We start from the raw sequence: 17,019 nt of genomic DNA, 5'->3' as shown, positions 1-17,019 counted from the left end.
ACCTCCAATAATATAGGTACCATTAAGACATGGTCTCCTTTCTTTATCTTCTGAGATCATATCCTGATATATCTGGCTAAGTTTAAAAATTCTTGCATCGTGAAAAATTCCTGAAGAGATTTGGTTAATAGATAAGTATTCAAGTAGTATAGTCAGATTATATAGATTTATTACCTGGTGCACCAACACAGATATTCAGAAACTTTTTATTGTGATCACAAATTGCTATCAGGTTTATTGACGTATGGTTTTTGCGATCAACATATCGATTTCCATCTACTCTTGGCTTTTCTATCTGTACGAGTTTCCCGTCGATGGCACCAACAATGTCTTTCAAGTGGTCATGGCCATGAATATTGGTACTTGTATGAGTAGCAAAACTGTTGGCAATTTCTCTCTGCTTTTGAATGGTTGATGGTCATACAATGATCTTATTGGCAATTTCTTTTGTCATTGTATTGATAAAACGTACTGTAAACTCATTGTAGAAGCCGTGATCAATACCAAGTGTTGTCTTAGCGATTGTATAACCAATGTGTGTGTTACAGAATCTCCATAAAACAACAGCAACCTGTTAGGCAACATTCCAAGTGCTTCTTTGTTCATCATTGAACCTTGAGTATGCAGCTGTGTTTTTTAGAAGATTCACAAGGTTCTCACAAGTTAATTGTGTAATTTGATAATGGGTCTTAAAGGCACGCTCTCCAGTCTCTTTGTCAGTAAGGTTTGGTTGGTTGATTGTCCACCAATGATATGTATCTTGGTTAGCTCATCTATGAATCACTACCCGTTCCTGAATCATAGATATGCTGCCAATGTAGATCAAGAAGAAGATGTCTTGGTTGATTAATTTCATTGCTTTCAAGGTATGTTGCAAATAGAGCTCATTGATAGCTGAAATAAATTCTACTTTTTCTTGTTGAGCAGAATTATTGCTTTTGTTGCGCTTTTGTGGCAATATTTGATCGTTTATAAGCTCTTCATCAAGTTCTTTATCAAATTCCTCGTTCTCAAACTCATCTGTCTTGGATGCTTCTTTAAATATATCATCAGACTTCTTAACAATAAGGCTTATCAGTGCCGCGTCCACTTCAGAAAGGTCTATAGGGGAAAGTGTATTTGTTGTTGACGACATTTTTGAAAGTAATATACTTTATTTATTGAGGGTAAAAGCAAAAGAAGGAACTTTTAATTATTATGCATTCAAAGTTATACTTTTCAGTATAGTATTTATTATAACACCGACTTATTATTACATATACAGTACCAAATTTGTATTTTGAAAAGTTACCAAAAAGAAATTTAAAATCTAATTGATTAGAATTATTCTAATCAATTAGACACTCTGTGAGCACCTAGTTAGAAGTCGCAGAATTTTATTACTATTACTAAATCAAATGTGATATTTTCTTACTCTAAATATTTTCTGTTCTATTAGAACTCCGCTGTATGTGACTGCTGCTTTTCTCATAGCAAGATTATATAGAATTTTCATATCAAATTCGCCGTATGGGACAAAAATTTAGACACAACTACAAAAAAATTGTTACAAATACACTATCAAATTTGCTACATGCAGTATTGAAATAGTCATGGATGCAAATTAAAAAAAAAACATTTATTATAGATTTTTCTCCATATTGATACATCTACTGTAGAATGAGATGTTGTGTCTCACCCAACCTTCACAATCTTGCTTGGTTATTGTGTTGCTTCCATCCTTGATTCTTTCTACAAGCATTTCCTGGCCATCCAGAGGGTGCTTTTTAACAAAAATTTTCAATTTTGAAAAACACTTCTCTACTGAGTTAAGGAAAGGAGAAGAAGGAGGAAGAAACTTTAGCTTGTAGGTAGTTTCTTTGCTTCAACCACTCTCTAAGGCCAGGGTTGTAGTGAATTCTTGCATTATCTACAACAAGATGATATGGTTTAGCATTGACTGCATCTAACTTCTCAACCAACTGTTGAACAAATTCTTTGAAAATTGGGCCTCTAAATTAGTGTTAGTAAAATGATGAAGGTACTCATAAGTATATATGTAAGATATACAGCAAAGCAATACTTGTGCTAGAAAGTTTTACCAGTTGTTTCACCTTCCACTATCTTTGTATGACACAATTCAACTCCCTCAGATGACAAAGCAAAAAGAATTGTCACATTTTTGGCTCTTTTAAACTTTGTTGGCACAAGAGCATGCTCTTCTGCCTTCGCTCTGACACGTCCCTGGATCAAGTTAATATTAAAGCTGGCCTCATCAATAAAAATACAGTTTTGGCTGTATAAGATTTCTTTCAGCTGCAGACTTAAGATAAAGTCGCATCTTTTTCTAAGAGTAACTTCGTCTTTCCTCTTCACCTCAATTGGTACTGCTTTTTTGAGAGTGATTCTCTCAATGTAGCAGAGGTGATGTGGTGATCCAGACACTTGGATGTTGGATTTATCACATATAAGAACATATTCATATTGGGATAGCATATTAGCTATCATCTTGTCAGTATAAAATATATATAAACGATTAAGTAATCAGCCCAATAATTATTACAGTTAGTACTGTAGATAATATCTTAAAGATTGTTAAGATAATTATATCATACTGCTGGGTAAACTGTGTTAGATCGATATGAAGCTAATTTAGTAGGAAGTCCTAAAGCTCTAGTATAAAAGAGAAAAGAATAGCTAAGAGCTAAAGAAGTACGATTTATGACTTGATGTCATAATTGTAACACCGACACTAGTTAAGCAGTAAATACACTCTAATAACCAAATATAGTAAAGGAAGAAAGCCTTAAGAAACTAAGACGTAATGACAAGAGCAGATTGTGTTTTCTTATAAAAAAGAACACTTTTTATTTATGAATAAAGACAACTTATATACAGTCTCAAAGTATTTCTATATGTCTCTATTATTAAATATTTTATTTTTCTATTGTTTTGTACCTGAAATACCACAGGTGATTACACAGGGTTGAGATACTTATTTTTTTTAGGTTATCAAAGTGATTTACTAGCTCTTGCTGTAGCTCTGCTAGAGTGATAGTATTGTTGCTATCAATCACATCCATAATAAACTGTTTGTGATGATCTTTGCTGATTGTTCTAAAATTACCACCCAGAGACTTGTACTCCACACTTCCAGTTCTCTCAAATCTTTCAATTATCGAGTTCATAATCAAATGCAAAATGTTGAGTTCTTGGAAATTTCTGATAGGGCTTTCAACTGGTTCTTGCTCTTTTCAATTATCAGGTGACGGATGTGAGTTGAACAAGTGACATCACTGTATTTCATCTTCTTTCTGGATTTTGTATGCAGGACTAGAGTTCTTTCTGTATCAGACATTGTAAGCTTTTTGAGGGATAGGTGTAGAGTTGGTTTTTGAATATAAAAAAAAAAAAGATATGAAGGTTGTACAGATTTTTATTTATGCTTCTTGTATGTTTTTTATATTAGTAAAACATATACTATTCAGTAAATTACATAAGGCATGAAGATCATAATATGCTTTACACATCTTTTTATTCATTTGAATTTTCAATTGTAAATCAAATCAAATTAATAAACTTGCATATTATAAATTTCTATTCATGGCTATTTCAATACTGCATATAGCAAATTTGATAGTGTATTTGTGACGATTTTTTTGTGGTTGCGTCTAAATTTTTGTCCCATATGGCCAATTTGATATGAAAATTCTGTACTGTTTTGCAAGTCACGGCATATTCAGCCAATCAAGAGAGCAATTTTCAAAGAATGAAAAAATATCATAAAAAAAGTTTATGTATTATTTTTTGAGAAATTGATTAACAAAGATATATTTTTTATTAGACAAACCAATTAAGCAATCATTCTTTACTTTAATTAAATTTATATAAGAGATAGTAGATAAAGAAATATGAAGTAAATCTATCATATATAAAGTAAGTTAATCTTTTTTAATTTTTGTGACTTTCTGAAAAGTATTTATAATTAGCTTTGACGCACTTTGCCCCCCTCTGGAGTTTGAATACATATTACAGATTTCCACTTTCTGATTCATCTTTGTTGGCTTTTCTATTAGACAGCATTTTTTTATTGTATAAAATATATTATATAATTGATTACTTTTATTAGGTACTCTCTTCAATGTCATTTATTGCTTTAATATTATAGCTTAGGAAGAAATTCTATTGGACAATAGTAATTTTTTTATTTCTACTTTTATGACAACAGTTTTTTATTAGATAATACATATGTAAATGTTTGATCATTTTAATAAATTCAAATTTTTATTGGTTTTTACAATAGAAAATCATTTTTATTAATCATTTTTATTGGTTGTTATGACACAAAAAAATCATATTGTTCATTTTATTGGTTATTATGACAGAATAATAAATAATATTGTTTATTTTATTGTCTGTTAAAGCATAAAAAATTTATAGATACACTTTATTGGCTTTAAACTATTTAATATTGTATGTTTTCATAGTAAAATATTCTATTCAATTCCACTACACTAGATTACTTACTAGACTGTAATCTTTTATAGTAGTCTCTCCAGAGATAAGTAACTCTTGCAGTTGATGTCCAGTTTCCAAGACATCTGGTGAAGTTTATACTAAAATCCTTTATTATATTTGCGTGTCTGGTATATATTTCTTTCTTAAGTGCTACTGGTATCGACCTCCAGCTAGGATTAGAACAAAGAGCAATCACTGAAGAATGAACAGCCATATCATCACATATAAGCTTTGTACACATATTGAGTATGGCTTTTTTATTACTTGTTATTTCAATGCTAAGATCTTTACTTATCATCTTAAAGATATACTTTAACATTATTTCATGGAATACACTCACTGATTTGCAAATGATATTAGTACTAGACTATTAAAGGATATATTAATATATATTCAAATCATTTTATTTTGTTGTATAGTAGCAGAAACAGAAAACAAAATGTGTTTGTTGGAAATGTTTCTATTCTCCAGTTGACTCTGGAGAGCAGTAATCTCCAAATTCAAATCTTCAATGCTTGTCTTCATTTTGAGCTTCAACTCTTTGATCTGGGCCTTCATTTCAAGTTTGGTCTTTTCTTGGCCTGCCTTCAAAGATAGTATCTCATTGTACATGGCGTGTAGCAAAGAAATAGAATTATTATCTGTGTTATTCATGTTGAGAGTTTGGTTTATCTGAGAAAAAGGATTGTTGTGAAAGAAAGATAAAGGCCAAAAAAAATTTCTATTGTCTATTATTAGTTTCATGTAAATGAGTTTAACCTATTGGTCCAGCCAATATTATTATTGGGCTACTGTAGTTCTAATAACAGCTATTACGCAATGTTTTAGCTTCTGTTCCTAAGTTTATATTTGTATCATCTATGTCATTGCCTACTTGTAGTCATTAAGTCTATACAAATCTCAATGCTATTAAGTATAAAGACATATTATTTAAAAGAAATTATCAATATTCATACATTTATTCTTAAGTGTTTATTTTCAACCTAAAAAATGTCTTCAAATTCAATCCTTGATAGTTACCAATGCAATCAATGCAAAGAGCGCCACACCAATTTAAAAAAGCCAAGAGTTGTAGAGCTCAATGCTTTAAGAACCATCATAGAAGACATAATGATATCCAGACTTCACAGACCACGCCTGTTCCTGGACAAGTCAGTGTTGTTTTGAATACTGTCTCAAACGACACTATCGAGTAAGACTACAAATCACATACATACTATTAGAAAGTGTAATTAATAATATTGTTACCTTCATAAACAAGCAGAGAACGTGCTGATGCAATCGAAGATCAGATCATGGATACGCTCAACAGCGAAGATAATGATGATCCAATTATGAATATCTTCAGTAATGATAATAATGATGAGTCTATGGTAAGATATATATATATATATGTCTTATTATATAATGCTAATTATTATTTACCTTGTTAAAGTATGATGCGGAACTTGGCAACAATATGGATATCATTGAAAACGAAACATCTCCTTTGGTTTTTGACTTCAGTCAGCCTGCATCTACCCCTGACAAAGACGATGCAAAGAACCTTGAGTTTCTCAAGATCATTAAGGATTTTGGTATCTCCCGCAATGCCCATGAAATGATAGTCAAGCATTTCAACAGCATTTTGGAAACATCGACTTGTATTACATATAGAGCATGTACTTCTCATCTTGGCAAAAAGCTTTTGAAGCGTTTCTCGGGTGTGGAAGAGACAGTCCATGATATCTGTCATAGGGGATGTATGCTCTTTACCAGTCCATCCCAGACTGAGTGCTCCAACTGTAGACAAAGCCAGTACAAAACAAGACATAGAGAAACCAAGGGTGGTGATCTGGTTGCTGCTGCCACGATGATACAGCTTCCATTGGCAAGACAACTGGCTCTTGCGTTAGCCAACAAGAATACAAGAGCAGATATGCATTACTACCATAATTATGAGTCAAGCTTGGATGGAAGTAAAACCGATGTGTTTGATGGCCAGGTTTACCAGCAAGCAAAACATCTGTTTTCCAGAAAAGATGACATTGCAATTTCGTTGTCTGTTGATGGATTCACACCACACAATGTTTCTGGTTCTGTAACGATCCTCCATGCCACCATTCTTAACCTGAATCTCATGGTCCAGTATGAAAGAAGCAGAATGCTCCAGATTGCAATGATCCCAGGTCCAGGTGCACCTGCCAATTTCTGGTCGTTCATGGAACCAATGATGAAAGAGCTCCTGGTGTTGGAGAGCGAAGGGATAGTTGTCAAGACACCAAACGAGACCATTCATGCCAAGATACATGTCTTAATGGTCACTGGTGATATTCCCGCCTTAGCAAAGTTGGCATGTCATTCTGGACATATGAGCAAAGACGGTTGCCATATCTGTCATGTTGTTGGCCAATGTCCCAAGCATGAACAATACTTCAGAACTTTGCCCAGCACCAATATCCGTATGCTGGAAAGTTTCCAGAATTTTTCCCAGGCCAGTGCATCCAGCCGCAAAGGGTTAAATGGACAATCCCCCCTGGGAACATTGAAGGTATTCTCTGGACAATTGTTTTTTGCCCTCGATGAGATGCATAGACTTTGCCATGGAATAAGCAAGCAGGTCTGGGGTTTGGTTTCTGGTACCTATGGAACAGATCATTGTTTTGCTCTTTCTTCTGGTGTTTGGAAGGAGATCGGTACAGCAATGTACAAAACAAGAAATAACATCCCTACATCCTTCCATGGCGATTGGAGGGATGTATACAAGAACCCCGAGCTGTTCAAGGCCGTGGATTGGGCAGACTTTCTTCTGTTCATCGTCCCTACACTGGTGGCAGAGCGTATTGGAGATGCAACTGCCCAGAACACATTACTTGGCTTGGTTCAAGCATGTAACCTACTCATGAGCTGGGAGTTATCAGCAGATGAACAAATCTCTATCAAAAGGTATATTTTAGTAAAAGCTATGTGTTATTCTATTATTTATTCTAACTATTTTTCTTCAGTAAACTTGAAATATGGAACATGTACCTGGAATCGCTGCTTACAACTGGAAAAATCAAAATCAATATTTTCACTATAAATCAGCATCTTCTTCAGCACTATCCTCTCATGATTGACGCATACAGCCCACCTCATGCATATAGTGCCAGATCCGTGGAACAGGCAATTGGTGAATACTCAAGGGCTATCAAGAGTAATTCTGCTATAAATGTTAATGCTGGCAATATCATGCTTGGCTTAGCACAAATACAACAAGCAGAGGCCGGAGCCACTGTCATGATTACAGAAGCAAGAACAGCACAACACTTACAATATGAAGATTCCACTGCTGGTTGGCCGTTGACAGATGAGGGTGAGCGTGTTGGTGCTGAGTCTGATATTGAGTTCTGAGGGCCTTTGAGAAATAGAACGATCCGAGATAGTTTTGAAGGCATTTCTTGTCTTTTGAAACTTCTTGAAGACTTCTACGAATCAAAGGGAGAAGAGTGTAGTATGATTGAAGCAGCTATACAAACTAGCCACAAGGCATTTGTCAATGGTTGTGTGATTGACTCTGCACTCGACCAAAATTGTGTAAGGGAGGCACATAACATCAGATTACAGATTCAGATTGATGAAAACCGCAACATAAATTCTGCATACTCCCCGGTTTACAAGGATTTCTTTGGAAAAGTTGTTGTCTTCTTTGAGCACAAGCTCAATAAGAAGAGATGGCCACTTGCTCTTGTAGAGATTGTGGCAGTCTGTTTGGTAAATAGTAAACCAGTTGTTAACAATGGGCAAATGAAGCCAAAGGTAGTTCACCTGGCAGATGTCAAAGAATTGGTTGGTTTGGTGAAGTCGGACATGACTATAAATACAACAACAACAACAACAACAACATACATAGTGTGACCAGAGCTTAACTGCGGTCCAAAATTGTCACTTGGTTCTCTTGCAGACCTATAATTTGTTTTTTTTGTAATACATTTTTTTTTTTCAAATTGTCTTAACATATTTTATTTTCTCAGCAGAAAGTTTAGATATTTTCTTTTCTTTTTCTTCTGACTTTTAATAGTCATCAAATGCAATCTACATTTACTAAAAATGTAAAGTCTGTAGTTAAATCTTACTTTTGTCTATCAGGGGATTTAATTTTAGGTGGTTAATTTGCTTTTTGTCAACCTTTTCAAAAAACAGAGATTTTCTAGTTTCAAATTGGATTTTTAGTAATTTTTTAATTATTATAGGCCAAAAACATAGCGACAAAAGCAAAAAACCACCATTTTTTCTCATAGTGGGTGATAATAGGAATTAATACAATATTTGGTGATAGTTTTGAAATAATTTTAATAAGAGTGTAAAGAGATAGTTTATTGAATAAAATAAATGGTAATAATTCTTTCCCCTTTTTGAAAAATAGCGTTTGCTAATTAAGTCTAAGGTGTTAAATTAAGAAAAGATAATAGAGTAGGGGAAAAAATCGAGAATAATTGAAACAATTTAAAAATTAACGAAATTGAAAATTTAACTAATATAAGATAGGGGGAAATAAAAAAATATAAGTGAAGTTGCTGCAGAAGGAAATAGAAAAGGTGCCAAAAGAAAAGAATCTGAAAAAAGAAATGTCAAGAAAAAGCCAGCCAATACATATTTTTTTAGAAAACTTGCACTGGGTTTACAGAGGGAGAAGACAAGAGAGAGCATCTGCTGGATTGTCACGGCCAGGCTGGTGTTGGATTATGAAGTCATACTCCATGAGGGCGGCAGCCCATCTTGACAGTTTTAGTGAAGGGTTTGGGTTCTTGATAATGTAGACAAGCACAGCATGGTCTGTCCACAGGATGAAACAACGCCCAGCAAGGTAATGGCGGTACCTCACAACGCCCCAAATGAGTGCCAAGGCTTCCAGATGAGTTGCAGCATAATATCTCTCTGGTCCCCTTAGCTCTCTCGATCTGTAAGCAATTACGGTCTCCTCCTACAAGCAATCGCCTGGAGCTTGTGACAAAACCGCCCCAAGGCCACGGGTTGATGCATCAGTTGTCAGGATTTGCACCTGACCACGATCCCAAAAAGCCAAAATCGGTGGACTCACCACAGCAGACCTGAGTGCCAAAAACGTCTTTTCTTGCTCGGGGCCCCAAACGAAAGACACATCTTTCTTTAGCATCTTCACCAAAGGTTGCGCCACCTTAGTGTAATCAAGGACAAACCGACAATACACTGGAAAAATAGGGTAATTTCATCTATGGCGTAGGGTACTATTATTTGTGGAGTGGTAGCTTAAATTTCCATCACTTTTGTCTTTTTTATTTTTGACGGCGATGATAATGCTCGGTCTGTTTTATTGGATAAAAAAACGAGTTTACTCTTTTTTGTAAAAAATGTCTGCGAGATTTCTTTTTGGGACTTGTAGCCATGTCGCAGAGTCAATAGTTGTAGGAAACTTAAACCAAATGATATCTTTTGAGTGAGATAATAAAGCTTTTTATTGTTGTAATATTTATTTATAAGTATGATGAGGTTAATGGTCGTGATATTACTACAAATATTTTTGTTGTATATGCTCTACAGCTAATAAAATGTACATGACGACATGTTTTAACAAAAGTGTGTATTATTGTATTTTAGAATGAGGCAATCAATTACTGTTTAGAGAACTGCCCATTTTAACAGCCGGAATAAACTATGTCATTTTGGAAGCTGGTGTAATTTGGAAAGATATATATTAAATTGTGTTCCTGAACAATTTTCTATTCTTGTCAATTCTAAAAACTTAAAAAATAAAACATACGCACACAATATGTCAAACAACAACAACAATTCAGAATGCAAGTGCTCTAAATGCTCTTCCAATAGCATGGGATTTGTTTTGGTGTCTACCCAAACACTCAGAAGACATGCACAACAGGATATCGTGAGACAATATCAGTCAGGATCTTCTTGTAAGTTCAAATTTAAGAAAATTATTATTGAGACAATTTTAATTAAATATTTATTTTCATATAATATAGCCTCAGTTATAGAAGTAATGTCGAATGACAATGACATGGAGATTGACTTTGAATACAATGTTGATGCCGAAGATCAAGTTGAAGGTATGCATAGTATTTTTATTAAAGTTTTATAATCATTTATAATATCTAATAATTTGATTCTTTTTTACCTAACAAAACAGCCGAAGACTTACCTCTTTTTGGCATTGATTCCTTGTTTGATTCTGAAAGCGAAGATGAGGGTGTCATTGAAGCAACCATTTTGGATATTTCTGACAATGAATCTGATGATGTTAGAGGTTAGTACAAAAAGCACATATAAATCAATAAAGTCAACAAGTATTGATTTTTTTTTCAAATAGAGCACTTTTCTTCATCCAATATGCCAGTCGATCCTACTCATGCTTTCATTGCTTCTTTTGCTGCCTTCTTCATATCCAAATATGTTGTCAATTCTGGTGGTGCTGTTCTGTTAAAGTTTCTTAACGAAGTATTGGCACACTTTGGACAGTCTTTCCGTCTTCCCCTCAGTATAAGCGGTGTCAACTCTATGACCGGTCTCAGCGACGTGACTCGAGGTGTCCAGCGGTTTATTGCATGTGGCAATTGTAACAAAGTATACAAAGAGTCCGATGTTGTTCCAGAGTGCTGTAATTTCGAGAGACTCTCTGGTAGAGAATGTGAAAATGCTCTTTTGCAACATCAAGAGCCTTGACTATTCCCAAAAAGATCTACATGTATAACTCCATAATCAAAACATTGTCTATCCTTTTTGCCGCCCTGGATTCGAAGACACCATCAACCATTGGAGAATCAGAGTGCAAGTTCCAGGCATGATGTTTGACATTTACGACGGTACGAAGTGGAACAGTCTGAAGGATAGCAATGGTTTACCGTTTGTGAATCATGAGCGCTCCATAATGCTTACCATGAACATCGATTGGTTTCAACCTTTCGATGGGGTCACTTACTCCTGTGGTGCGATATACCTTTGCATCAACAACTTGCCAAGATCGGAACGGTACAAGAAGGAGAATGTTGTTCTCGTTGGTCTCATGCCAGGGCCCAAGGAAGCAAAGACAAGTGAGATCAATCACTACCTCCGTCCCCTTGTCGCGGAACTCAACCAGTTGTATGGCGGTGTGGTGATGCCTACCGTACAGTGCCCATCTGGTGCTCTTGTCTGTGCTGCCCTTCTTCTTGTTGCCTGCGACATTCCTGCTGCCCGTAAGACTTGTGGGTTCACCTCTCATTCAAGCACATGTGCATGCAATAAGTGCAACCGACAGTTCCCTCGCCTTCCAGACTCCAATGCTGTGGACTACTCTGGGTTCGTGTTTTCTGAGTGGGTGCCTCGCACTGATGCCGAAAACCGCCGTGATGCTGAGTTGTGGAGAATGGCCAGCAGTGATGCACAGAGAAAGAGATTGGAGAGGGAAAATGGTGTCCGATGGTCAGAATTGCATGACCTGGTTTACTTTAACCTCGTGGAGTGCACTGTCATCGATCCGATGCACAACCTGTACCTCGGAACAGCAAAGAGGATAATGGAGAAATGGAGATCTTCAGGTCTCATCACAGATGCACACTTGGCCGAAATGCAGTTGGATGCTGACAAGCTTGTACTGCCAGAGGACTACACGCCATTAGGGACAAAGATCGGGCGTGGCTTCCCATTCATGAAGGCCGACGAGTGGAAGTCTTGGTGCTTGGTGTACTCTCCTGTTCTCCTGCGTGGTCGTCTACCTGAAGCTCATCTCGGTAACTGGACAACGTTTGTCAATGCATGCCAGTACCTCTCAATGCCAAGCATATCCATGGCTCACCTTGATGAAGCCCATCAATCTTTGGAGGCTTTCTGCAGAGAGTGCGAGAAGTTGTATAAAGCCCCATTCCTTTCGCCAAACATGCATCTCCATCTTCATCTGCGAGAGACTGTACTGAACTTTGGCCCGGTTTATGGCTATTGGCTTTTTAGTTTCGAAAGATGCAATGGTATCTTGAAAAACTATGCGACAAATAGAAAAGACGGGTTTGAGGGAATCTATATGAAGAAGTATCTTGAAGAAGCATACCAGAGAGATCTTATTCGCCAAACTTTGCCAATAATTCGACCTGAGCATTTGGCAATCATCCTTGAGCTCACTGCATCCACTGCCAATTCCATAGCCACTTCCACTTCCACTGCCACCTCAATCCAATTCGATATCAATGCTTTTCTTGATTCTCCTGAGATCAACTTTGATATCGTCAAGGGAAACGAGCCTTTGCCCCCTTCCGCACTTCCTTTAGCTCTAAAGGGGGAGATTTCCATGGATGAATCCGAGTATGAGCATTTGTTGGAATACTATCGCAAGACATACGATGATCAAACTCTTGTTCATTATCGTCAGGCTGGTCATTCCGATAATTTTGTTAACAATCGGATACAGAAGTTTGAATCAATCAATCTTCTTGGGCAAATCTACAAGAGCAAAACGAAGAATCAGTGTGGGTCGTTCATGCAAGCCTTGTTTGAGACAAGTGATGGTAGAAGTACCAAGCCATACGCGGGCCAAATTCAGTACCTCTTTGTCAATACTGCTGTAAACTCGTTTGCTGGTCATGCGAGTCAGCATGTATTTGCATATGTACGATGGTACAAGGAAGTTTTACTTCAGCCCAGAGCAGGAGAAGGAGTTGAGGTGAATGAGGTGGGGTTCGAAGATGACAGCATGAACAGCATTCTCCCAGTGCATAGAATCTGCTATCCAGTCGCAGTAGGCGAGCACCTTGGTCTAGAAGGCGAAGTTCAGATGTGTGTAGTTCCTTTGCCACGAAAAATATATATTTAGATTCAAATACAAAAATAAAACACGTATAAAAAAGAAATATTAATTAATACAGACTAATATATATAGCTGCACGTTTATTTTTTATTATTTCTATAAATTTTTGTTTGTACTTGGCATGCTATACATGCATCTGTATACATCATGCTAATCCGTAAACATAAACAAGTAGAAAAAAGACTCTAAAATAGTTGGCAAGAAAAAAATGATTTATTTTGAAAAGCACCAATCTGGTAGTGACTGCCAAATTCTCGGGAATGCTCACTTCTTTCTCATAAGGGATGCACTTTTTCAAGCTTTCTGAATTTTTCTTCAAACGGATAACAGTAAGTTCATCAATAGTACTAATAAACGTCTGGAGCTGGTTTAAAGAATAAATAGTATTAATAAAGTATTATTATTTTCTTTAAAACATAAATAGATGTTTAACATTACCTCATCAGTTCTCCAGCTGGGACGATATGCCCGCACTTTGTTATCTCCATCCGACTCGCCATCAGACATCACGTCAATAGAAAGAATATTTCCGCAATCATATCGATTCATGCCCTCATGAATAGCCTCTGTGTATGTCTGGTACGTGATAATACGACGGTCAAGAAGCTACCAAAGAGTATTGTATTAAAACATTAAATCAATAGTAAATTAACTTTATTTTAAAACTTACGGTCTTCTTTCTGTTGCGTCTTCTTCCAGCTTTATTTCTAGCCATAATCTTCTCTGCTGAGGTCCGGAAGACTCGCACTTGATTTTGGTAGTGATTCTTTATTATATTCATAATGACACTCTTTGACACATTTGTGCAACATCTTTGAGGTCTCAGGTACTTGAAGAGAGCCAGTGCAAGTGTCTTGTTGTACTTGTCGCCATACGTGCCAGTCATTGACCATGCTGATCTATTATTATTCTCAGCAACTTTGAGCGGGTCTGTGCTAACAAAGTTCGGTTTCTTGATGTAACTATTGATAAGTTGCTATAAAAACAGTATTAGATATATTAATCAGTAATGTTATTATTATCAATTTACTTACAGAAATTAAGGGATGATGTTTCGCTCCAAGGTCAAGATCATCATCCATGGAAGAAGAAGAATCCGCTGGTACAGCAGAAGGCATCACGGAATTTTGGCTGGTCATTGCCTTTTTTATTTCAGCATTTTCAGTCATGAGCTGAAGGACCGAGTTCTTCAAAAATTCATTTGTCTTGTTGGACAAATCCAGGCCATTCTTCAAATGAGTTATTGCATCAGTCACTCCTTTTGCATTTTCTTGCAAGGATTGCATCGACACATTGTTGGCTGCCAACAAGGTAAGGACGTGATCCATTGGGGTCACAGCGACTTGAACTTCAGGGGCTGTGTCAACTGCTACTTCTGGAGTTGGTGTATCAATTGGAGCAACAACACCTGCAATTGTGCTATTAAGAACAGCATTCATGCGTAGGTTGGGTCGGCGGGGAGCAGTAGGAATACGCTTTGTCATTTTCTGTTAATAAAATAAATATTAATAATTTTCAACTAATATTGTACAATTCACTACACTTGTTATATCATATTTAAAATTCACATACTAGTAAAGAGGATAAGCGGTGCAGATTAACTCTCTACCTTTCATTTGATATTTAAGCACATCTCCCAACCGCTTGATCCACATTTAGACAACTTCTTTTCTAACTCAATGAGGCACAAAGTAGTATTTCAAGATGACGGTGGTCATCTTCTTTTGGAGTATTACTTTTTACAGCCCGCATTTTGTCAGGGTCAAACTGGATTTTAAGACAAGTCTTTTTTTTTCCTTTTTTTTTCTTTTAACAACATTTATTATTGATATTTTCTTTGTTTCTCTTTTGCTTATGTTTTTACAATTTCACTTATAATTTTTTCTTTCTTTTATAGCTCAATACCAAATATGTGTCTCTTTGTTTGGCTATACTCTGTCTGATATATCAAGGTAAGATATCATTATCTTACAGATCTTTGTTACTCATCATATTGTTTGTCTAGCCATTGCTACTCATTTCCATTGAGTCTCATCATCTCTTAATCGAACATGATGGTAAGTTTTTTTCTTAAAAAAAATTCAAATTATTCTTTTGTCTTCCTCATAGATATATATTTATTTTTATTATGATTTATTAGTTATGTCTAATATTATGCACGAAGACGTATAATCAGTAATATTTGGTAAGTTAACTACAATATATTTAATAAATACGCCTTTACTATGCACAATATTAATAATTATTCATTTTTAGAATGTATCTCTATTCAAAGACTACTGGTATTGTCTTGATAATTCTGAAGAACATGTTTATATCAATTTTATGTCAAGTCTTCTCCGCCTTGTAAGTATTTATGAAGAAATTTCAATTTAAATTATTTACTAATTCTTCTTTTCTATTAATCATTTTTTAATAGCATTCCCGCTATTAAAGTATGTATTCCATGTCTACTCCCGGAAGGCTTTAAATTATATATAGCGAGCAAGAAGTATTAGCGATTATAATAGTAATAGTATCAAAACTGTCGCGAAATTAGGATTTTTATCTAGAAAAGATTTTCCTATCAAATAAAACAAAATTGAACAAAAAATGTATAACCCAATTTTTTCCAAAAAATAAATAAATAAAAGTAAAATAAATAAACAAACCAAAGAGGCTTGTTTATAAAAATCTACCCATGCTTTGTTTCTCTTTTCCATTGTAAAAAAACCTAGTTTCATTGCTTTTGTGTGTATAAAAAACCTAGTTTCATCACTTTGAGCATGTATAAAAAACCAACTATCATCATTTCTTTATATTGTAAAAAACCTACAATCATCTCTTTGATAGTTTTTAAAGCATTTCTGCAGCCAATAAAAAAACCTAGTAAAAATAATAATATAGGACGCTAGCTCTTTATAGACCTCAAAATATAATACATAAAGAGGTAGACTCGATAGGAGTAAAGCGTAACTACAATATTTATTCAGTTTCCATAGTTTGCGGACTGACAATCGTTCTACATTGGGTTTTCGTGTACCCGTTGTTATGATGATATGCATCAGTACCATAGATGATATCGTACCATTGCTCAAAATGATATATCACAAAAATTGTGATGATATCAGCTCAATCATCTACATTTTTGGTACATTTGATCCAGATGAAATTACCCTATTTTTCCAGTGCTATATATATAAGTGGATGACAGCTAATCTGGTATATATATAAATGGATGACAGTCAGTCTGCTATATATATGTAGATAACAGCTGATCTGCTATATATATAAGTGAATGATAGCTGATCTGCTATATATATAAGTGGATGACAGCTGGTCTGATATATATATAAGTGGATGACAGCTAATCTGGTATATATATAAATGGATGACAGTCAGTCTGCTATATATATGTAGATAACAGCTGATCTGCTATATATATAAGTGAATGATAGCTGATCTGCTATATATATAAGTGGATGACAGCTGGTCTGCTATATATATAAGTCGATAACAGCCAGTCTGATATATATATAAGTGGATGACAGCTGATCTGATATATATATAAGTGAATGATAGCTGATCTGATATATATATAAGTGGATGACAGTTGATCTGCTATACATATAAGTGGATGACAACTGATTTGCTATATATATAAGTAGATGATAGCTGATCTGCTATATATATAAGTAAATGACAGCTGATTTAGTATATATATAAGTAGATGACAGCCAATCTGATATATAATA

The 17,019-nt window shown here is 35.3% G+C and overlaps 5 protein-coding genes across 5 annotated transcripts in view; 3 read left to right on the top strand and 2 right to left on the bottom strand.

Moving 5' to 3' along the window:
- Positions 1 to 1,560: 1,560 nt before the first annotated feature.
- Positions 1,561 to 5,151, bottom strand: PHYBLDRAFT_139415 (Homeodomain-like DNA binding domain-containing transcription factor; the record flags this gene model as incomplete). Its single annotated transcript, XM_018430215.1, has 6 exons — positions 1,561 to 1,569; positions 1,679 to 1,762; positions 1,839 to 1,990; positions 2,082 to 2,487; positions 3,006 to 3,229; positions 4,974 to 5,151. 6 exons carry the CDS (start codon positions 5,149 to 5,151, stop codon positions 1,561 to 1,563), a joined length of 1,053 nt encoding a protein of 350 aa, XP_018297425.1.
- A 6,307-nt stretch (positions 5,152 to 11,458) lies between these two features.
- Positions 11,459 to 11,998, top strand: PHYBLDRAFT_102089 (hypothetical protein; the record flags this gene model as incomplete). The annotated part of the gene is made up of 1 exon (XM_018427663.1): positions 11,459 to 11,998. A coding segment is annotated over one exon (540 nt), but the record flags the coding sequence as incomplete, so codon positions are not given.
- Positions 11,999 to 13,430: 1,432 nt separating this feature from the next.
- On the bottom strand, positions 13,431 to 14,769 carry PHYBLDRAFT_162456 (hypothetical protein; the record flags this gene model as incomplete). The annotated part of the gene is made up of 4 exons (XM_018434631.1): positions 13,431 to 13,649; positions 13,724 to 13,891; positions 13,956 to 14,261; positions 14,320 to 14,769. 4 exons carry the CDS (start codon positions 14,767 to 14,769, stop codon positions 13,431 to 13,433), a joined length of 1,143 nt encoding a protein of 380 aa, XP_018297423.1.
- Positions 14,770 to 14,964: 195 nt separating this feature from the next.
- PHYBLDRAFT_162455 (hypothetical protein) lies at positions 14,965 to 15,859 on the top strand (the record flags this gene model as incomplete). The annotated part of the gene is made up of 5 exons (XM_018434630.1): positions 14,965 to 15,046; positions 15,183 to 15,237; positions 15,542 to 15,631; positions 15,705 to 15,720; positions 15,767 to 15,859. 5 exons carry the CDS (start codon positions 14,965 to 14,967, stop codon positions 15,857 to 15,859), a joined length of 336 nt encoding a protein of 111 aa, XP_018297422.1.
- A 504-nt stretch (positions 15,860 to 16,363) lies between these two features.
- The window catches only part of PHYBLDRAFT_162454 (hypothetical protein), a gene marked incomplete at both ends in the record, with an annotated part of 1,398 nt that continues 742 nt past the window's right edge, over positions 16,364 to 17,019 (top strand). The window contains one exon of the mRNA XM_018434629.1: positions 16,364 to 16,486. Coding sequence (XP_018297421.1) covers positions 16,364 to 16,486 — 123 coding nt within the window. The remainder of the gene's footprint in view (positions 16,487 to 17,019) is intronic.

The sequence above is a fragment of the Phycomyces blakesleeanus genome (assembly GCF_001638985.1).
Source record: "Phycomyces blakesleeanus NRRL 1555(-) unplaced genomic scaffold PHYBLscaffold_2, whole genome shotgun sequence".
Lineage (NCBI taxonomy): Eukaryota > Fungi > Mucoromycota > Mucoromycetes > Mucorales > Phycomycetaceae > Phycomyces > Phycomyces blakesleeanus.
The sequence above is the reverse complement of the archived record's forward strand: the minus strand, read 5'-3'. Positions and strand labels throughout refer to the sequence as shown.